The sequence below is a fragment of the Colletotrichum acutatum genome (genome assembly GCF_030867785.1).
Source record: "Colletotrichum acutatum strain CBS 112980 chromosome Unknown BDZ83scaffold_131, whole genome shotgun sequence".
Taxonomy (NCBI): domain Eukaryota; kingdom Fungi; phylum Ascomycota; class Sordariomycetes; order Glomerellales; family Glomerellaceae; genus Colletotrichum; species Colletotrichum acutatum.
Window position 1 is genome coordinate 64,671 of NW_026849125.1, and position 21,222 is coordinate 85,892.

Below are 21,222 nucleotides of genomic sequence, written 5' to 3' on the forward strand. Positions count from 1 at the left end.
TCTAAAGGTCGTCGCGAGGAATTGGAAGGAGCTCTGAGGCAGCCATACACGGGCCCAGTAGTCTGATAGAGACGCCTGTTCCGGACTGATGAAAGCGACTCCGGGTCAGCGAGAGAATCAACGGTTCTCACGGTGACTTATTCTGACAGTGGTATTCAGTTCTCGAGGACAAGGTCATCGTTTTTGACTGCATAGAGGAGAGATCGTCTTTATGTTGATATTCCAGTCCAGTCGCGATAGTACGTCACAGTTTCTGACACTTTTCCTTTAGTAGACACCGCAGGATCCGCAGGCATAGCCTTTTTGACTATGGATTCTACGAGATTTCTGGAAGGGCAAATCAGGATGTGGCCGACTGCTCGCCCTGGCCATTCTCACAATCCCAACTTCACGCAAATAAAGATGGTGTTCGACCTCTCGAAAACCGCCTTACGCCCGAGCAATCAGTGAAAACCCGAGCGATCATTGAAAACGTAGAAATTCAAAATGAAGAAAGAAAGATGGCGTTCGATCGCGATAGGTCTACTCTATAAGTTAGCATACCTAAGGTGGTAGTATCACTGCCAGCCAAGGAATTGCTTGATACCAAGTTGGCCATTTCAAAATCCAAGTAGCTATTTGTTCTCGTTGAATAACATGCTCGATGTTCTGATACCTTAGAACTCAATCAATACTTCAAACTTACATAGACCCCTTTCAGCTTACAGGTTTTGGCCTTTTCATCTCCCAGACCTTGCTGAAAACAGTAAACTTGACTTCATCCAGATGCTTATCACCGAACCTCTACTTCCTCGACGCAACCTTCTCCGCCAACTTATCAAACTCCCCCTTCTCCATCACCGTCCCCTGCCCCTTGGACTTGCCCGTCATATGAACAAGATAGCTCCCAACACCAAGTCCAACAGCAGCAATAGCAACCAATGTCGGCCTAATCCCCCAAGACACGTTAACCACAGGACCCACGGACGCACCTCCAACACAACAAGATTGCTTTCGAGAATCTTGTCACATGAGGCGGAGATAACACTCACCAGCTCTGTGCGGCACTGCTCGTTGACGGCACAGGTTCCTGCCCGCCGGGCCCACCGAGGTCGCCTTCCTTGGGGTTATGCGTGCTCCAGCGGAGCTGACCCTCGACCCGGCGCGCCGCAGCGAGGGGTGCAACCGTAACTCCTAGTCCAGGTACGGATCGCGCGGCGGCGAGGCGGCGGAGGGGGAGGGACCTTGCGGGGATCATGTTTGCGTTGTGAGGAAGAGTGTACAAATAGTTGGAGACGTTGGTGATGACGAAAGCTCAATGAATCCAGTCTCTCTGACTATCGGATTTCTTCTTGCGAACTTTTCTTATCGGCAGGATGCGTTTTCCGTGAGAGGTCTCAGTGTTGCAAGTCAGAAAGGCTAGACTATGCGATGAAGTTGAATGTTTAGAGGCTGTCCTGCAATTGGACGGTGACGACACCAAGACGCTTGAGCGAATCCGGGAGAGAGGCAGGTGCGTCATAGGTGCATCACCTTCCCCAAGCTGAACCTTTTTAGTATGCCTCCCTTTCCCTTTCCCTTTCCCCAAATTTCTAGGATTGGAAAAGTCGGAGAGAACACGCGTGAAAGCCTTCTAGAACAATTCGATGAGCGGGTTCAGCAAAAGAAAGAGAGATTCCGAACGGCTTATTCGTTGAAGCCCCAGTTCTTACTCTTGGTAAGGTACGATGGGCAAGAGAGGCGCTGCTGTCCATCGCGGATTTCCTGATGCGCATCTGCTTAAGTGACCTTGTGTATGGAGGAAGTACAAAACCAACGAGAGTATGAATTTGGAAAGGATAAGAGGGACGATAAAAATGATGTTCCAGGCATACGGGGAGATTCTGATCATTGGCAAAAGTAAGAAAAGTAGCAGTCGCCAACAGCACTCACACGCCCACTCATCGGGGGGCGGTATGCCGGCCAGGCCCTTCAGCGAGCCCATCACCTCTCCAACACTCCTTCCGCAGGAATTTCAGCCAAGCAGATTCAATTGCAGGTACAAATTTAAATGCAAATTCATGTGCATGTGCAAATGCAACAAAAAAGCGTATAGATCCTGTCTACAGTACTAGATAGTCAAGAAATACCCTATAATAAACCTCTTAGGTACCCTAGAAGAGCATGACCCATAAAACGAGCCTAGACCATCAACAAATAGAACCAACACACTCTCCCATCTGGATAACGCACCCCAAAGGTCCGACCGAGCTCCCTCCGCCCTCCGAACGCACATCGTATTCCCGAACAACAGTCCCTATCGCGCCTCGCACTCGCACGAGATAATCGCACCGAGGTGCCTGCTGTACCTGAATCTCGGAGATGGCAAGGCAATGGATCACCTTCCGAGAGATAGACACTTATTTCTCGATACCGAATGCGGTGAGAAGTTTGGACCAAAAACACCCCGTACTTTCTGCCAAGATGCGCCGTGGCTGCGATTCTCAGTACTGGTATGGCTGGCGTGGGGGTCACCACGGCGCCTGAAGTCTACCTACTACGTATTGTACCAAAGCCCCCAAGTCGGCCGAGGCCACAATTGCAGCGGCACAACAGCCCCTCCTCCGATAGGCCACTCCCCTGAATGATGGTACTCAACAGCGTCGCATCCCGCCCTGAGGCTCTCACCAACACCCTCACACACACAGTTGTCAGACGTTTCAATGCAATCGGAACGGATATGTGTACGGAGGATAGGGTATTATTTCCGTCAATCCACAATAGAGGTAAGAATTGAGAGGTGTATGTGTCATCGATCCATCTATCGATTTTGGTATCAAAGAAAATCAAGTAACGCCACGTCGCAATCATGCCCTTTTCCCTCGTGAATGCAAAAGCCATGGCCCTTTGCCTGGGCCCCATTGATGCCGCAGCCCTTCCCAATGCTATGCTGCTGAAAGAATCGCAAACGAAGAACGCTTCCTCATGTCCCCATAACCCAGATTATCATGTTTCCTTCTGAATCCCACTGTGCCATAAGAACCGCCGTCCTCTCCCTCCCTTACGGGTATCATTCCCCCGCTAATACCCATGAACCCCCAGGGAGTGCTGGCCGGCGGAACCTTACTAACGATGAATATGGCGAATGATGAGCCATGGGAAATACATATCTACCTTTTCCTCACCGCGTGCTCGAGACCCCCCGACTATGATTTGAATAGTACACTGGTAAGCAATGTCGTCCGGGACGTTCTAGGCCAACGCTGGCATGCTCCAGTACTTTGTCTTTGGGACAACTCTGACCTCGGGCGGAATCCAGATAGCCGGAGATACAGTGGTGTGTGTAGACGACCAAGGCGCAGTTGAAGTTGTGGATGTAGACTCAGATGAAGAGCCAGAGGTAGTATCGACATTGGCGACATTGGCGTCATTGCTGGCAGCAGCTTCTGCAGCGGCGGCGGCAGCAGCAGCAGCAGCGCGAGCATTGTCATCCTGCTCCAAAGCCTGATCGATAGCTCCAAGAACCCACGACTTGATCTCATTCAGCGCCCGCCGCTTCTGCGTCTGCTCGCGGTGCTTTCTGCCCGACTCGCCCAGAGGCAGCGCATTGAAGGGATGGAAGCTGACGAGGAGCGTGAAAGTCTTGAGGTTGGGGAACTGCCGGAGGAGACGGACGCCCTCGTGACAATGGCCTTGCACCCAGCAGGGGCGGAGGCCCCATTCCATGGCCAGGTGGCGGAGGTTGGCAAAACAGAGAGCGCTGGGCATGATTGACTGAGCCGGTCCTGTGAATGTGTTAGCCTTTGGGGGTTTTCCTCTTTGTTTGGAGCGTGAGGTAATTGGGTGAAAGGCAAAACTCACCTCTATAGATGAAGAGTGTATCATGACGATAATTCATGTACACACCCTTGCCTTGCGCCTGGTGTCCTCTAGAGAGATGCATCATCTCAAACTGCTCATCTCTTAGACCATGCGGGTCCTGAGGATCGTAGAGCAGCTCGGCACGAGACTCCTGGCAAACCTGCAGGAGCGCTGGGACAGGTCGGTGAAGTCCATAGGCCAAAGTCGTGCTGTTAGATATGCGCTCTACGACAGTGGGCTTGGGCGCCGCGAGACGCCATATCTTTGTGCGGATCTCGGGCGGAAGGTCCTTGAAGAGATGGAATGTGCGTGGCTTCACCTCTTCGGTAAGGTCCAGGTCTACTAGGTCTGTAATGAGGGAAGCGGGCTGTGGTGAGGTATGTGACATATCGTGATGCAGGTGAGCCGTGCCGTTATGCTCGACTGTGTCGTCCATCGTGAGGTTGTGCCCGAACTGCCTACGGGTGTGAATATGTGTGAATGGAACAGGTGTGAAGAGTAGAAGCGTGAGGCTCCTTTGCGTGGGAGAAGAAAATGTGGTAAAGGTTGAAGAATTGGAAGGATTCGGAGAAAATTGAAGATATAAAAAGTCCGGTCGAGGTGCGGCTACTTTTTCAAGGGGAAGGAGAGGAAAGGACGGTGGTGGTATCACTTTCCGTTTCCTCAGGCGGCACTGGGTTGTTAGAGCCGTATGAGGTAACGGGCGAGCGTTGCAGGCCGAGCCTCAGGTCGAAGTCGAGGTGGGATGGAAAATGGAAATGGAAGCTGCGGCAAGGGCGCGGGAAGGTTGCAGGGGCAAGGAACGACGGATATTGGATCCGTAATCTAGAACCACTTGGCACCTCAGGTCGAGCTCAAGATGAGGTGAATATAGACCTGAGGCCTATTCGGGGCCTGGAGCTGTATTCGGATGAGGTGGCCGTGGGAATAAGGTAGCACCAGACCAGAAGCGGTGACTGCTTGAAAAGGTATCTGGGCTGATGATACTATTCGTCTTTGATAAAAGCAGGGGTGAAGTGGAAAGAGAATTGTTTCGTGCCGTGCAGATAAGGCGAGTCCAGAAATCTTGGTCAAAAGAGACTGGCTGCCAGATCTAAGGTAAATCTCAGTGTAAGAGAATCGAGAATTCTGGGCGAATATGAACCGGAACAGGCCCAGCGGTGACTACCTTACATGCCTTACACCGGTGACTACACGCCTCACCTTGAGGGACCTTGCGGTAGAGAAGGGGAGAAATTTTCAAGGAAATGGACCGAGAGTAGTGGCGGATAACAAAATATCATTTCCTGCATGAATCAACCTTTGGCTACTATTACCACCGAGACTGCGACCCCGAGGCGAATGGGAAGCTAATACAATAAGACGCTGAAGAACAAATGGCTGCGAATGAAAATTTCTCGGGTTGGTCGATGGCCGCTCTCTCGCCGCTGACCGGCCGTCAAATCAATGGCAATTGCACACCGTCTGAGGTACCTTACGGAACAAGTCCGCTTGGGCTAATCAGTTCAGCTTCTTTCTCTGCTAATTTTTTTTCCCGCGCCAAGTAGAAAACAATGCAAACAAATGGGCGCCCGGCGGTCAGTGCAACGCCGTTGCAGCATCCCGTCCAGTCAACCATGCAGCGTTGTCCCTAACGTTAGTCCCCCCGGGACCCTCCCGAAAACGAACGTATCAACGTCCAATTGGCCCGGGAAATCTCTTCAACCGCCATGAATCATGGCGCGATGAGCAAATCACTGAAACGTGAATATGGAATTTGGCTTTTTGCCAGTTAGATTTGTCTAATTGATCTGATCTCATTGATGTTTATGATTGCCCTGTGGTATTGGAAACAAAAGGGGGACCCCATCATGGCATGTTGTGTCAGCTGTTTCCTCACCCAGACGGTAAAAAAGTCATGCCAGAAAATCAAGCGATTGCGCGCCTATTCTCCCCTATAAACGTATATGTGGACCCTCGTCCAAGTGGCACAATGTCTGACGTCGGAACAGCCTCATTCACCACTCTGGGCCCTGGTTTGATTGCATTCCCGTCCATACACGTCTTTTGATAGTCCCCAATCGACACGCATTGCCGAGTCCAGTGAGACAAGGGAGTACCCGACCGTTCTATCCTCTGGCTGACGCCTGTAATGCAAATCGCTCCCAGATGAATCACAATGTTCTCGGATCGCGAAGAGGGAGGGAACCCAAAGTCGTGCCACGCCGTGCTTAGCGTCGTCAATCGACGCCCCCCGTCCGGTCAAACCCCGGGCCCGACACCGTGTAACCTAAGCGCCCGTTCCCAGATTGCATCGTGAACGACGGGACACGGGACAATCCCTCTTGGGAAACATCGTACCAGAACCCTCTCCAGTCGCGGGGCCCCCACGCTCGACACAGGCCGCTGCCCAGGTGCTGCACAGCATAGCATCTTGATAGGTAGTTTCCTCTCAGCCAACCTTAATCTTGCGGCACCAATCCCGCCCGTGAACAACCTGCCAGTTGCAAAGCTGTACCTCCATGACGATGCCGATGAACCCGGCAATGCAGATACCCCCGCTGTCGCTCACACTTGTCGCACTCAAGCTGAATTCTCTGTCCTCGCTCGGTACCTTTTCCATAATCTCCGCAAAGGTGTTGACGTACACCGCGCCTCCCAGCAGTCCCTCCCAAAACACAATCAAAAACACCACGTACACTGTAGGGATAAAGTCGAACAGGGCGTGGCACGTCAGGAGCACGAGGTTGGCGATTTGCAACAGCGAAGGTAGATAGAGGCGGTGAATCCGATAGAACGGCGTCGAAGACCGCGAAATGAAGACGCCCAGCTGGTACAGGAATCCGTACATGGGGTAGAACTCGCGGAATTCCTTGAATGGTGATGAAGCCAGCGGGAAGAGCAGCGTCGGCGCAACGCCCTGGTTAATGGTATACTCGGCAATGTATACCAGCAGCAGCGGCAACATATACGGGAAGAAGAGTGCCTTTGCCCTCTTCAAGTTATGTTCGAAGCTATGCGCATCAGCATGTTGCACCGAATACGCTGTCGAAGTGGTCGCGGGCCCCGGCGCAAGCAGAGCCGACGACGCCGCGTTCTGCGACAGCTCCTCGACGTCCTCCTCTTCCAAATCCTGCTCCGGAACGACCGTGTATTCCTTCCGTCCCGCCTTGAGCGGTCCCTTGGGCAATATGACGAAGAAGCTCACAAACATGATGGACGGCAAGCACGCAGAGAACAGCAAGCTATTCCTCACGCTGAAGCCCCACCACTCCGTGAGCACCACGTAGAGACCCGCTCCGACCAGACCCGCCGCGCCCGTCCCGCTGCCCCAGCCCGCGAGGCTCATGGGGCCGTAGTAGTGCGTCAGCCCGAGGAAGCTGAGCTCGCCCCCGCCGGAGCTGAGGCTGGCGATGACGACGCCGACCATCTTCACGGCGACGGATTTCGTGGGCGGCGTGAGAGCGACAAGGAGCATACCCGAGCACGAGAGGGCGATGAGAACTAGCACGCGCAGGGAATAGGGCACACGGTGGATGAAGTAAGGGGCGATCAGTTTCGTGAAGAAGGAGGGGAGGACGTCGGCGAGGAGGACCACGCCTTTCGGCACGGACGAGCCGACGAGGTCTTGGGCGGCGGAGAGGATGATTACGTAGAGGACATTGTTGATGAGGCCTACCCTACACGTCAGCACATATAGACAGACACAGCATAACCAGGCCGAGAAAGCGCACCGAGAAGCCAAAAGGCCACGATCACCTGAGTATCAGCATTTCGAAAAAGGGCAGATAAGCGGGCGCGGTACATTGCCCAAGACGACGATGGCGATCCAGGCATGGGAAGAAGGCCGGAAGACGAAGGCGATCGGCCGGTCATAATTCCCTCGCACGGCGCTGTTATTGAATCCAGAAAGAAGCCGGCATCGAGAGAACGGAGAGGCGGGTCAAGTCGTCTTGTCGCGAGCGGTCGTTCTTGGGAAAGGTTTAGGTTTGGGGCGTTGGCATCCGACGGTTTTGATTGTCGGACGTCGGTCACAAGATAACCGCTGTCTCAGTGCCTCAGCGCAGCACTCGACCGGGGTTTGCCGCCCACGTGCCGTGCAGCCAACCACGTTCTCGGGATAAGGTAGCCGAAGGTGAGAGAACCCACATAACCTCATGGACTGGGAACCCTCGTCTTAGCCACGCGACTCGGGCACTGCGCTGTGACGTCGTTGCGTTGAGCACCTTAGGTAATTACACTGCTCACCTGAGAGAAACAGCTCTTGAAGAATTTCGGTCACAACCTCATGAGGTGGATGTGCAAGGCAATGGAATGCAACCGCATCTTTTTTCTTCGATTATTCTAGCCTCTATTCCGAGGTATAAATCGGGTATCTCCTGTATCATCCATCATAAGCACAACATCGCCTCTGCGAATCTGCTGCCTGCCGTATGTAAGTGCTCAAACGTGATCAACCCTCGCTTTTTTACTTCAACTACAGTGTTGTATAGTGTTGTGATTCTTTTCCAGTATTTTCTCATCGAAAGAAAATCACGCATTCTATCACAAACCTGGCCCTTCCCAGGCATCCCTATTCAACTTCATTAGATAGGACTGCTTGTGAGGGAACGCAACCTCGCGTTCTTTGGCAAAGCCTGCATATTGAAGATGTTGCAGGAACCTGTGACTCGAGAGTTAGCCTGCTGTCTTCGTCCTCTGTATTCTTCGAGCGTCTTACCTCGCGTTGTCTATCCGTGGCTCCAAACAAACATGCATCGTGCGATAGTCGTCAGTAAGGCACCAGTGCACCAAGCTGGTCAGCCACGCCGGCACCCGTCCTCGAGCCCACTCCTCGCCAACAAAGACATGGATGCCGCGGTCGTAGTCCCCAGCATCGTTACCCAGCTTCTGGCCCAGGATATCCTCTTTGACCCAGTAGATCTCGAAATACCCAAACGGCACTCCGTCCCACATGCCAATCACCGGGAACGAGTGCTTGGAGCTCAGCGCATTACTCAAAAAGTCTGGCGAGTAGTCTCCCCAGAACTTCTGTACTCGCGGGTTCGCCAGCCACGACTGCAGCAGCTCTGTGTCAGATAGGCTGGCGAGGTGGCTATTCTCGACAGGCTTGGGGCCCAAGGGTCCAAGGTAGGGGACAGGCTCTGGTGTAAGTGACGCCACACGGAACGACAGATACTGCCCAACGCTCGGGACATAGCGCGAGTAAAAGACTTCACCCATCCGGCCTGGTTTCCTGCGGATGGGATGGCGCATGCCATTGGTGACCGTATACATCAAAGGCGCCGGCGGATAGTACGTTGGGAGATGTGAACTGGAATAGAACGGTCCAATAGGGAAGTTCAAGGTCGTGACCATGGTCATCGGCGGTGGCCCTCCGGGGAGGTCAACATCGAAACGGCCCCCCGTGGATTGGTGCGGAGAGTGTATGGGTGTGTGATGCCTTGAGTGAATCGACTCGGTTCGAGCAGGCGAAGTCGGCCTGCTCCCGTTTGGCGATTCGGGGTTCGTTGTCGATGCGGCGCTGGTACGCTGCAGGGTGAACAAGAAGAGTCGCCCCGGTATCTGCCAAAACATGCGCCGCGAGACAAACATCTGCGACCATTCCTCGCCGTTATCCTTGAGATTCGTCCCCACCGCGGAATCCAGCGATGCAATGAGTCCCATGCGCTCAAGCTTTGGGATAAGGTTCCTACCACGGAGTACTCCATCACGCTTGATATTGATGCGCCACTCGCCCTTCGGCCGCGCTTCTTCCGGCGTTAGCCTCGATGCATCGGTCGTGAGGTACGGTGAGGGTTGTGGTTGATGGAAGTACCAGTAGAGCGTCACCCAAAGCATCATGGCGATCTGGCGTGTCGGGCTCGCGGCGGGCTTAAACTCGGTGCTCGAAGGCTGTGATATTGATGAGATGAAGAGGTTATCGCCCTGTAGTGTAGGCTGTTTGAAGCTGTGTATGTGTCGCCGGTGGGCGCGGTCTTCCTCGCCTTGCTCACCGTCGACACCGTCCACCTCGAGTTGCACATCCTCGGTATTTAGCACGATCGTCCAGCCGATGGGGAAAGGGTTGTTGTGTGTGTTGAGCTCGTGGGATTTGAAGAAGAGGCCTGCAAAGACTGGCGTGACCGTGAACTTCTGTCCGTCTGGGAGGTGGATGATTTGGGGGGCCATGGCCGTGGGGTGGAGCTGCACCGCTTCTATCCGTACGGATACCTTGGTAGCCCGAGCTTTAGCTTCTGGTGGAGGGGGACGAGACGGAGGGCGAGCACGCAACGCAAGGCAGGGTACCTACGGAGTACTGTGTAAGGACCCGGCGAGGTAGGACAGACAGACAAGAGAGGAAGGCGTCTCTGTTGTCCAATCGGGGTAGGGTCGTGGCCGTTTGGGACACGCCTGGAAGAGGAGAATGGCGGGGTCGATCAGCTTCTCAGAGTGATATCGAGCGGTCGTTCTTTTGTACTCGATCATCGGACGAGGCCTTGATGTCCCCCAGTTGATGCAGAGGTATCGTCAGATCTGGGGATGGATTCTAGTGCCCCTTCTCGAAGGTCAACGTAGCCATTCAGTGAAGGGCCATATGGAAGGTTGCGAGATTCTGACAAACAGAGACCTGTTGGTTGGGTGGTGGTGTGATGATGCGTTAACCAAGTGGGGTGAAGCTCTCCCGTTGGCGTCGGCGGCGGGGATGGTGGTGTTGGGCAGTCTGGTGTCTGGGCGCCTAGGGGTCAGAGCTCCCCTCCCTTTCAAGGCCTTCCTCGCTCCCTTGGCCTTGCACGCCTTGTGGAATTGGCATGTGGTGGGCCGTAGCGTTTGAAAGCGGAGCATGTCGGTGAAGCCGATCCGTCCCGTCTCGGCAGGCCTTACCGGAACACACCGAATCTGCTGTTCGGTCACCCGATGGAGCTCGATAGCTTGAGAAAATCTCCCCCCCCCCCCGACAATCGGTGGTCGGTCCCCGCCGTTTGACTCTGGAGAAATGCAACCTCACCACACGACAGCTCTCCTGACAACAGATAGATCTTCATCGGAAGGCATTCCTTCACCATCATATCCTGCATCTTCTATGCAATAGTCAGTCATGACCATAACAACTGTGGGGTTATGCCAAACGATGACAGGGCTTCAGGGGCTCCCCGTGAGTTCTCCACAATATGCTTGCTTTAAATCATGCTAGAATGTGGCTATTATATTCATACAGGGGGTATCGCACTTGAAAAACTTCTAGGAGCTTGCTATGATGCCGACTTGTTTTCGCTCCCATCATCAGAGTTTTCCTTCTTCTTGTCTTCTTTGCGTTTATGTTCTGCTCGCTCTTCTTCTGCATCGTCTTCGTCTTCGTCGTTCCTGCGTCTACCCTTCTTCTCTTTGTCTAAAACCTCCATGACTTCCTCGCCGCCAAGATCCTTTGTTTCGTCCCAATCCACATCGTACTCAGTCGCCACAAAGCGGACCTCGCGGCGCAATGAGTTGGCTTCGTGGACGAGCGCTTCCCAGGCTGAGGGATCGAAGCCCCGCTCCTGATACAATGCCTGCTGTCGCTTGGAGACGGTAATGTTCAAGGCGGCCTTGTAGCTAAGGTCTTTGCTGATGTATAGGAACCACAGGTAACCGCCCATGATGGTTGTCAGACCAGCCAGGTACGTGACTGGCTCGACAAGATCCCAGCCGGCATCGGTGTGGAAGGTGACATAATACACGACTCCCCACCAACCGGCGAGGAGGCCGAATCCTCCCTGTGCCATGCGATGTGCTCCACGGTGCGCAAGGGTATCGCATTCTTGCTTGAGCTTCGCTAACTCTTCGACACGGCGAGACATTCTCCGCAATCGAACGCGCATGTAGTATGTGCGGTCATTGAAGCTCGGCACAGCTACCCGCAACTCTTCTTTGTAGCCCTCGATGCCGATTGCAAACTCTCGACCGCGAGCAGCGTCTCTGATGAAGTCGCCAACCTCGGTACTGCTGCTCCATCTGACCCAATTGGTCTCATCGCGATCCTTCTTTGGGCCCTTGTGGCCTAGACCCGAGTAAGAGGCGACGTTGCCCTCCTTCTTCTGCGATGCGCTCTTGTCCTGTTTGTCATCCTTGTGGTCTCCCTCTGCTCGGAAGTATATCTTTGGGATTCGCTCTCGGCGACCATCGTCGATGGGTGGGATTTCAGCCTGGAGGAGTCTTTCGAGGTAGGACAACGGCTGCTGAGGGTGGACAAGGAGGGCAAGCGGGGCGATTGAATCCCTGTCATCGTCCTTGTTATCTTTGGAGGACTGTATGTTCCGCGCTTGTTCAGCGTGGAAGGGCAACGGTAGGATGAGCTTCAAGAGCCTCGTTGGTGTCGTGAGTAATCGTCCTGGCTAACAGTAAGTCATCATGCACTGCACGTGTGCTCGGGCGCAGGGAACATTAGAGCTGGCATACCGCGAGTCTTGTCGCCGTTTGTGGGATCTTTGCACAACTCCCGCTGTTCATTCTCGTCTCCAGCGCGGTGCCATGGCCTTTCCTCTTGCTTTCTCAAGGCAATCTGCTCGTCACGCTCCAGCTTCTCCCTTTCCTCCTCCTTGGTCATGTCATCTCGGTTGGTCTTCTTAGACTTGGCATCATCGAGGTCGCCTTGCCGTCTCGTGGAGAGCCCAAACGCGCGTCTGTTCACCGGGATCTGCCTTGTGACAATGCCGGGCCCGGCTGGGCGGAAAGCTTGACGCAGCGGACCATGCTTAGGGCCGAAGCTGGCAGGAAGTTGCAGGCATACGCGACGGAACGCGTAGCTCATTTTCGACGTCTGTTTCTGGATTGTAGTGTTTAGTGTGCGCTCAACTATGGAAAAAGAAGCATTTCTACTAAGGAATCTAGGGAATAATGACAATGAACGGCACCGACAGCAGAAGAAACAGCTCTCTGCCGGGCCAAATATCGTACTTTCCGCCAGTTCTTAGCCGGACCTCGTCCACGCTGCCATGACGTCAATGGGTGATGACTGTCACGTGTAGCGTGTGGCTGAGCTCCCCGGAGCTCCAGCTCCAGCTCGCCAGCTCCAAATTTCTTGGCAGATTGCTCCAGCTAAGCTCCGTGACATCTCCACCCCGGTCTCGCCCCAAGCTGGGCCTCGAATCTCGCAGCAGCATCATCATCGTACCCCAATTTCCGTGGGAACTAGCCCATGCACTCCAATCAGTACTATCTTGTGTCATGCCGGCAGCATCTAAACCTGGTTTCCGGACATGAGGTCTTGGCGATCAACTGAAGGTCCTATAGGCTACAGCACCACCTAGGTACCTTACATCATCAAGGAATGACAGTTCGAAAGGTCATGCGCTCAACGGCTTGTGGGAAATTTTATCTATTCACGTTGATTGCACTCAGACATCTACTCGAACCCTTTCAGCTGATGTACCGCCATTTCACGCCTTCCCATCCCTCTCTCCTCCGAACTCGGACTCCATAACCCTCGCCATCGTTGACGGGTTTAACAGCGGCTCCAGTCATCGAACACCCTGCTGCCTTGGGCACCTTGGCCGTCGATTCCATGTTCCCGTCCAAAGGCACGACCTCAAATCCAAGCAATAGAGACGCCACGAAGCCGAGATTTTCTGCAAATGCGAAGTTGCGTCCAGGGCACAAGTGTCTCCCACCACCAAAGGGTATGAACGCCGCTCGCTTCAGCTTCTCCGTCTCGGCATGTTCCTTGCCAGTCTTAACGATGAACCTGTCCGGATCAAACGATTCCTGATCCTGTCCCCACGCTTTCTCTAAGCTATGGCTGACTTGAGATGACATCTGCACGTTGCAACCCTTCTTGAGGAGATACGATTTTCCACTACCATCCGATATTGTCGTATCCTCCAGCACGCGTCGGTTGCCCATTCCCTTACTCGACACGCGAATCGCCTCGCGGTAGCAGCGCACAAGCAAGGGACAACGGTCGTCAAGGGTGCCAATGTCAAGCGTGACCTCCCCGTCACCACCATATTGCGCCACCGGCAAGAGTTCGTCCCTCAAACGTGCCACAAGCTCGGGACGGCTGAAGACGTGCACCATGAACCAGAACAACGTCGGGATGGTGTTGGAGGTGGCCACGTGCAGCAGCGCAACCTCGAATATTCCCACCTCCTTGCCCGGGATGCCGTGTTTTCGCAAAACATTGGCCCGGTTCCTGACGATCTGCGATGCATCCTTGTGCGAATCCCCATCGCTTCCGTAGTACTCGCCCAACGCCGCTTGAAGCCGTGCTCTCGCTTTGAAGCATCTGCGTGCCGTGATGGACGGCGCGATGCCCAGCATCAGCACCGGTAAGTCCGATTCGAAGATCCTGTACTTGTATGAGGCCTCTTGATCGTTGCACATAGTGTTTGAGATACTACTCACCAAGTATCCTTCATCAGGCTTGCATCCTTTCTCAGCGGATTTCCAGGCCCGTACAGGGCCTCGGTAGTCGCCATAGTCATCAAGTCCCGCACCCATATCCAGAAATTAGTCGCCTCGTAAGCTTCGTTCCCTTTGCAGAGGTCGTCCAGCGCATCAGACACGTATGTGAGGGCGGAAGCGTTCATGCGATGCAGATTGTCTGCCGCCATGCCAACATGGATACCCTCAAAGAACTCAGGCAACAAGGCGCCGTTTTCAATAATCTTGAGCGTCTCGTTGTTGAAGCCCAATTCCCTCTGCGCAAACTCAACTGCGAATGGCTCGAACGACAAATTACGGTTTCGGTACACGGCCTGGATTAAAATCGGGTCCCAAATGCCGTACATCTTGCCGTTCAGGATAGGCAGCGTCGCGATGTTCATGTTCCGGCGTCTGCGTCAGTGTCAGCATCACGTCCCTGTCTACGTCTTTCTGGATGCGGTTGGACCTACTCCAAAACCTTGAAGTACCGGCTCTGGTGTTGGATCATGCCTATCAAGTGCCCGATGACGGGGATCCGAGACTTCATCGCTGGCGGCTCGCGGCTGTCGAGCTCAGGCGACGAGAACTTGTGGACAAAGATCGCAAAGACGAGGAGAATCACTACCGTAGCGTACGAAGACGTCGACTTTTGCACATCTTCGACTAGGAAGGCGAGGAAGCTTCCTGCTTTGGCTGTACCGTTGCCGGCCATGTTTCCGAGCCCTTGGCCGACTTGACTCGCCATCTTTCTTGGCCGTGGTTTTTGAGTGATGCTCAGATCTGTGAAGACCAGCTTGGTCGTGAATTGGTCGTCAATCAGAGCTGCAGACCAGCCAGGGTGATTAGGAGAGAAAACGTCTCACTGGTAATCTGCTAGAGGAATATCGTCTTTACATATCATCCCAGGCAAGCCCGCCCTCAACGTGGCGCACTACACAGGTCCGGGAAAAGACTCAGAAACTAACACCAATCTGGTCCAAGGAAAGAAAAGTTGATCCACCATCCTCTGCGGGCGCGCCTGTCAGAATTTAGCGTGAATCCTCCTCAAGGGTTATCTATTTGCGCCCAAAAATCGTAGACGAGGGGCTTCATCTGGAGACCGGTTCATCTAGGCTGACTGGAGTTCGTTAGGGTCTTGAATCATTCGTTCTCCAATCAGGTCGTTGATGATACGTTTGGCCGTAAGGGGGGTTTTCAACTGTTGCCTGGTATGCCGCTATGGTCTGATTTCTGGAATGCCGCAACGGGGCGCTGGCTCTTCGGGTGGAGACATGCCGATGCATCCTCCGGGACTACTACCCCCAGGGTCCGTGGCTTGAGTAATTAGGCTCTACTGTCCCTTGATTATTCTGCAAAACATGAGTGATGTGACGATGGTTGTTGGCTATTGCAAGAGTTCTGGCACCATTTCGCATGCAAAGACTCCGGCCATGAAACCTTAATCAAGCATTGACACCACAAGACAAGTAGGAGGACATTGATCGACTTGATTCCAACCCCAATGCGACGGCAGTTGGATTTGGGCCTGTTTCTATCTCCAATCAAGTCGAGATGAGTGTCACACGTTGCTTTCCATCAGACGCAAGAAAAAGGACGTTGGGTTGCTTGGTAACCGGTTTGAGAGGTCTCGAGTGGGCTTTCCGATATGGCCAATCGCTGCGATTTGGAGATGCAAAATGATTTCTGTGTTTTGGGTGAGGTTGGGAAACAACTGGGCAAGCCACGCAAGTAAGATGCAAGGTACAGCGCTGATGTCAGCAGCCCATCCCGAGAAGGAGGGCATGGTTATTGGTACATTTGAGGTCAGCCAAAGTACAGACCCAGAGTCTCGAGGGTTCCGAGTTGTACCTTTTGTCGTGTCCTAAATTGAAGATTCGGATTTCTGGACAGAGAATTGAAATCCAAAACGAAAGAAAAAATAGACATCAAAGACATCAAAGACAGTCACCTAACAGAGGAAGAATTGGTGGAACAAAGCCGCAAAATTTTGATGCTCAGAGGAAATGCTTTGTAGGATTACATTGTCAAATATAGAGACATGACGATACAGAAGACTGAACCTAGTGCCTCGTTGGCCATTGCAGTCACTCATGAAGACAAGTGAGAACCTAGTTCAGTCTTGCTAAGAGTCAACCCCACAAAAGTCCACCAAATAAATTGTTATGGGCATATGAAAAGGTCCAGATAGAAAATGTATTGCATGACAACTTTTGCTCCAACGCCTTGATCTGCCAACCCTCATCAATTATCACCGTGCTGGTCGATTGTCAAATACCAGATTCGTGAGCGGGCACCAACCACAATGGGGCCGTCATCCTTCCATACCTGTAATCCATTTAAGATCATTGGGACACGTGGGAATCTCGGCACCAGAGATCTCGTCAATGTACCAGTATCGCTCTGCGCAGGGGAATCGCCGCTCGTAGTAGTTTGTCGGGCGACTGCACCGGATACATCTCTCTGTGCAGCAGTAGATGATGCACATCTTTGCTATCTTAAGATGTCTTTATGGAGAAGTGTTTTCACCTGTTGGTTGTGTGTTGTATGTTGTGTTGAAGTTGCTCGTGTTTGGTGATTTCTGAAGTGAGCTGGGCGACAAGTAAAGAGCGTTTAGATACACCTAGACTGGCCTGAGGCTGTTGTATAATATGGGTGCAATGTTTGTGAATACTAGACCTGTGGTTGAGACTCGAGTGTCCTGGTACAAAGAGTCACAATAGGGTCAAAGAAAGACTGTGTTCCAAACAAGTCCATAGGTCGCAATTTGTTTGGGCAGGATCGGTTGCGTTGACACAAAACCACTCTAGCCCCTTGTGTCCGTAATTCACGTATCTTAGATCTTTCTTGACAAGTGAATCGCCACAAAGAGAAGGCAGAGCATACCAAATCAATACAAAGCTACGCATTTTGAGAAATATTATGATCTATGCGTATCATCAAGTGTTCAGATACGTTAATTGAATTGCATCCCCATACTTAATCTTGATTCATGGACACTAGACCAATCTCCAAGACTTGCTGAGTCTCAATCACAGTTTAAGGTAGCTGAAGACAACTTGAATGGGAGCTCGCCTACAGCTCATCTCTCAAACATCGAGTTGCCTCCAAAGTGATTGGTGCTACGTAATTGGGCTGTACTCAAAGATACGAAGCCGCAATGCGACAGACTCAGCTACATGTGCAGGTCACCTACTACCTTGTAGACCTATACCAGTTCGGTGTTCCATTTCGCGATTACTTGATCAAATTTACTGTATACGCCGACAAAATACGCGTATACACACGAACGCCGGCAAAGAATATCGGCTAGTGCATGGCCAATCACGTTTTCCTGTAGCTGCTCAAGCTCAATTCCGTGCAGTAGTGTTGCAGTGACATTTGACTTCTTGCGGGGAACCATGTCGCCCTACTCTGCCTGTCTACCTACTGCGGGATCAGAGACAATCACGAAAACACAGCGATTTGTGGGAATACAGCTGAAAGCGACTGTTTGAAGGGTGTATTCACTCGTGAACCTACCATCGATACTGTTCATTGTCTCCAAGATGGGTTAGTTCTCATTGCACGTTGGCAGGATCTTGACATGACGTATCATCGTTCGGCTGGGTGTCTCGGCAAACACCTTCACCAACGTGTATTTAAGCTACTTACGATGTCCTCTCAAAGTTCTATCTTCTATGTTGTTTACATAGACCGGCGATTTGCTTACCTATTTCTCATCTTTTCCTCCGAGCACAGCCGCTGCATTGTGCAAAATGTCTATACCACTAGTTCTCCTCATTCTTGTGGGTAAAGCATTCGGCGACGGTCTAGAGTATAATCTCAATCTACATTTGCCAAGCCGCCGACCAGAATGGGCCGAAAGGCTTTCTCCTCACCTCGCGGCTTTCAGCATAGAGATGGACCGCTGGCCAGACTGGGCCGGCCAAAAAGTCGGCAAGCCAAACGAGTACTTCAACCAACTTCTCTCCAACCTAGGAGAAAGGACCGGTCATATGCCATTCCTTCGTGTAGGAGCCAACTCGCAAGACAGAGCCACTCTAGACCTAAGCCTCGAGGTCATGAACAAAACCTTTCCGGAACCGACTGAGACTGTCCCCAACCCAGAGGCAGACCACATATACATCGGCCGTGACTTTTACGCCTTATCGGGGAATCTACCGGCTGGAACGCCCTTCATGTGGGGTCTAAACCTGAAGTCCTTGGACCAGACTGAGACTGTTGCTCAGGCCCGCTTGCTTGCCCAGACCTTTCAAGGAGACCGGGCCAACTTGACCAAGGATGTGCGACTTGTCAATGTCGAGTTGGGCAATGAGCCTGACTTTTATGGCTTGACGCGGACGGGGCGCAATGGGCCCTATGGTGTTGAGTGGGATGTTGCCAACTACACGAATACTTGGACACAGTACGCCCAGGCAGTGAGCAAAGAGATCGAATTCGGCCGTTCTAGTTCAGATGGACCTACGCTGTCACCTGGAGCCTTTACTGGTTTCAACGCACCAGAATGGACGCCAGCAGGACCCTTGCAGCTGGGCATACTGAGTGATCCGATGATTCGAAATGCGACGACTCAGTTCTCGGAACATGCTTACTCTGGCGGCTTCGATCCACGCCGTGTTGTCAATCCCGGCGATCTGATGAATAAATTATATGTGCGCAGCAACATGACTGCGAAGATGGCCGGCATTCAAGCAGTAAGATCCGTGGGTTTGGATTATCTGTTGGTATGAGCACCCGTACGTACTGTCTCGTCTTACCAACTGACATATGAATAGGCCGAAACAAATTCTTATGCAAAGTAAGTCTCACTCATTTGATGTGGAGAATATTCTGATTTGGTGCCCTATTGATAGCCATGGCCAGCCAGGGCTGAGCAATACCGTTGAGAGTGCACTCTGGGCTGTCGACTGGCTCTTACTCGGCGCCTCTTTCGGCATACAAAGGCTTCACTTCCACCACGGTGTAGGTTTCAGATACAACCTGATACAGCCAACAAGTGACTCTGATGACGGTCTCAACATCACTCGGCCCCATATTCTTCCATCATATCACGCTTTTTTGATTGTTAACGAAGCTATTGGGAAGTCTGACGAAGCGTATGTTGCCGAAATACCAACCAGTAATTCTACTCTTACAGCGTACGGAATATGGGAGCAAGATAGACTTGCAAGAATTGTTGCCTTGAACACGCAGGTTCATCTCGGTGGACAAGAGAAGCCGACCATCAGCGTCAGTCTGAAGGGCCTTGACTCAGGTCTATCAACTAAGATGAAGATGTTGCTCTCGGACAATACGACTGCTAATGCTGGATTGTGAGTTGACTTCTCATCTGACAATGGTTTTGAAAGCTTACTGAATGTTGTGGATAGGATATGGGCGGGACAAAGTTTCGAGACTGTGTCTGGGGAGCCGGAAGGCGATGTAAGGGAAGATGAAGTCCTGAACCAGATTTTCCGTTTGCCGGCGTCTTCAATTGCTCTCTTAACGATCCGATGAGTCGACAATTTTCCTGAATCATCCTTACCTCTGTATACTTTGGGAGGTGATGGCCATAATCTTACGTGTTCGACTATATGTCTGGCAAAATACTACCAAGGTTGTTTAGAGAAGAGCCCCCGGTCACTTCATCATCCTCCACCTCGCATTGCTGGAACTTAATAGCACCCTCAAGCCAACTTCCAGGACTCCTATTACCTACATAGTCTGCCTAAATCTATCGTCTTGATTAGCCAATCCAGAACTATGCAATATCGAGATCCAAGCACGCGCTTATAATTGCAAATTAAACCAACAGAATTCCTCCCAGTACCCTTGAATCTCATCACCTACTTACCTATAGAGTCGTATCGTCATCAAAGAAAGAGTCAGTATCGTCAAGGCGTCTAACACGAAATGAAGGGACATCAAGCCACTGGTTAAACTGCCGAAAAACCCGATGTGTCTCCAATCGAGCCACCGAGACGCCCAATGCTACGTCAAAATCATAAGAGGGCTTGGCGGGATCGAGTTGATGGCCAATATACTTCGTCTGGGGCTGCTTGACAGCTTCTGGCAGTGCCTCGGGCCAAGCTTCGAAATGCTCCAAACAACAAAGACTGTCACATGCCTCATTCTGACACTGGGGCTCCTGGGTAACTACCTTCCCACGTCGGATGCCTAGGTCGCTGAGGCGCTCTACGCGTTGGGGGCCAGAGGGCGGTGGTTGTCTCGCTGGTTGAGAAGTCCAACGCGACAAGGCAGCGGTATGCGAGGCGTCGTTACATGGATGGCGAGTTGGAAAGTATGTCTCGTGGATATTTCTTGTGATTTTGCCTTTGCACCAGTGAGCCAGAGTTCCAGTCTTGGTTCTGACTTGGATATGGTTCTCACAAGGCTTCATATCCGTGACATGGCGGACTACTTTGCTGCAGCGAATACAGCTCTCACGGATTTGCTTGACCTCGCACATTTTATGCTCGGTGCTGTGTTGTGTCTGGGGATGGCGGACGGACAGACCTACGCGATTGTTGAGATTTCTCAGTGGATGGATCTTCGACACTGATGACTCTTGTGTTTGGTTGTTGTTTCGGCTGCGATGAGAATGGGGGACTATGTCTTGTTTATTTGACGGATGATGCAGCCGAATTTATGTATTATATGACTTGGTTATGGGGAAATGATTCTATTCACAACTTAGCACCTGTTTTGAACCTGCAGTCTTGTATTCACTGCCAGACTGAAAGACACAGTTGCACAAAGACTACAGGACAAACTTTAGTCAGAATAAAGAATGCACAAAGAGAAGTTTTCCAGGTCCACGATCATAACGAGTTAAACAAAGCCCTTGTCACAAATTAACCACGGATTGAAGGCTCGATCGAATTGTCCCTGACTTCCTACGGCATTTCCATGGAATTGATTCCGCCCATCTCGACTTTGGCCGGGCAGCCCAGTAAGGTCAGTCTGAGAAAGCCACAAGTTGCATATTACCATTGGAAAGATCTTCAAAATCTCGCAGTCGGCTACTTGTAGGTGGTAAGTTGGCTCTTCTTCAATTTGGAAGCT

The 21,222-nt window shown here is 52.1% G+C and overlaps 9 protein-coding genes across 9 annotated transcripts; 1 reads left to right on the forward strand and 8 right to left on the reverse strand.

Moving 5' to 3' along the window:
* Positions 1-783: 783 nt before the first annotated feature.
* On the reverse strand, positions 784-1,237 carry BDZ83DRAFT_723267 (uncharacterized protein; the record flags this gene model as incomplete). The annotated part of the gene is made up of 2 exons (XM_060512546.1): positions 784-928; positions 1,032-1,237. 2 exons carry the CDS (start codon positions 1,235-1,237, stop codon positions 784-786), a joined length of 351 nt encoding a protein of 116 aa, XP_060359951.1.
* An 889-nt stretch (positions 1,238-2,126) lies between these two features.
* On the reverse strand, positions 2,127-3,045 carry BDZ83DRAFT_74956 (uncharacterized protein). The gene is made up of 2 exons (XM_060513777.1): positions 2,517-3,045; positions 2,127-2,453 (listed from the first exon to the last, which is right to left on the reverse strand). Exons 1-2 carry the CDS (start codon positions 2,878-2,880, stop codon positions 2,161-2,163), a joined length of 657 nt encoding a protein of 218 aa, XP_060359952.1. The 5' UTR covers positions 2,881-3,045; the 3' UTR covers positions 2,127-2,160.
* A 165-nt stretch (positions 3,046-3,210) lies between these two features.
* BDZ83DRAFT_588844 (uncharacterized protein) lies at positions 3,211-4,207 on the reverse strand (the record flags this gene model as incomplete). The annotated part of the gene is made up of 2 exons (XM_060506182.1): positions 3,211-3,743; positions 3,820-4,207. The coding sequence occupies 2 exons, from the start codon at positions 4,205-4,207 to the stop codon at positions 3,211-3,213; spliced, it is 921 nt and encodes a 306-aa protein (XP_060359953.1).
* Positions 4,208-6,250: 2,043 nt separating this feature from the next.
* BDZ83DRAFT_723268 (batten's disease protein Cln3) lies at positions 6,251-7,674 on the reverse strand (the record flags this gene model as incomplete). The annotated part of the gene is made up of 2 exons (XM_060512547.1): positions 6,251-7,473; positions 7,533-7,674. 2 exons carry the CDS (start codon positions 7,672-7,674, stop codon positions 6,251-6,253), a joined length of 1,365 nt encoding a protein of 454 aa, XP_060359954.1.
* Positions 7,675-8,181: 507 nt separating this feature from the next.
* BDZ83DRAFT_74985 (acyl-CoA N-acyltransferase) lies at positions 8,182-10,131 on the reverse strand. Its single transcript, XM_060513828.1, has one exon. The coding sequence runs from the start codon at positions 9,967-9,969 to the stop codon at positions 8,515-8,517; it is 1,455 nt and encodes a 484-aa protein (XP_060359955.1). The 5' UTR covers positions 9,970-10,131; the 3' UTR covers positions 8,182-8,514.
* A 655-nt stretch (positions 10,132-10,786) lies between these two features.
* On the reverse strand, positions 10,787-12,665 carry BDZ83DRAFT_75276 (uncharacterized protein). Its single transcript, XM_060514245.1, has 3 exons — positions 12,172-12,665; positions 11,009-12,100; positions 10,787-10,859 (listed from the first exon to the last, which is right to left on the reverse strand). Exons 1-2 carry the CDS (start codon positions 12,563-12,565, stop codon positions 11,031-11,033), a joined length of 1,464 nt encoding a protein of 487 aa, XP_060359956.1. The 5' UTR covers positions 12,566-12,665; the 3' UTR covers positions 10,787-10,859; positions 11,009-11,030.
* A 508-nt stretch (positions 12,666-13,173) lies between these two features.
* On the reverse strand, positions 13,174-14,890 carry BDZ83DRAFT_588843 (cytochrome P450; the record flags this gene model as incomplete). The annotated part of the gene is made up of 3 exons (XM_060506181.1): positions 13,174-14,101; positions 14,158-14,589; positions 14,649-14,890. The coding sequence occupies 3 exons, from the start codon at positions 14,888-14,890 to the stop codon at positions 13,174-13,176; spliced, it is 1,602 nt and encodes a 533-aa protein (XP_060359957.1).
* A 3,043-nt stretch (positions 14,891-17,933) lies between these two features.
* Positions 17,934-19,680, forward strand: BDZ83DRAFT_744364 (uncharacterized protein; the record flags this gene model as incomplete). Its single annotated transcript, XM_060513156.1, has 5 exons — positions 17,934-17,967; positions 17,992-18,902; positions 18,954-18,976; positions 19,032-19,490; positions 19,548-19,680. The coding sequence occupies 5 exons, from the start codon at positions 17,934-17,936 to the stop codon at positions 19,672-19,674; spliced, it is 1,554 nt and encodes a 517-aa protein (XP_060359958.1). The 3' UTR covers positions 19,675-19,680.
* A 331-nt stretch (positions 19,681-20,011) lies between these two features.
* Positions 20,012-20,626, reverse strand: BDZ83DRAFT_656107 (uncharacterized protein; the record flags this gene model as incomplete). The annotated part of the gene is made up of 1 exon (XM_060510846.1): positions 20,012-20,626. The coding sequence occupies one exon, from the start codon at positions 20,624-20,626 to the stop codon at positions 20,012-20,014; it is 615 nt and encodes a 204-aa protein (XP_060359959.1).
* Between the last annotated feature and the right edge of the window lie 596 nt (positions 20,627-21,222).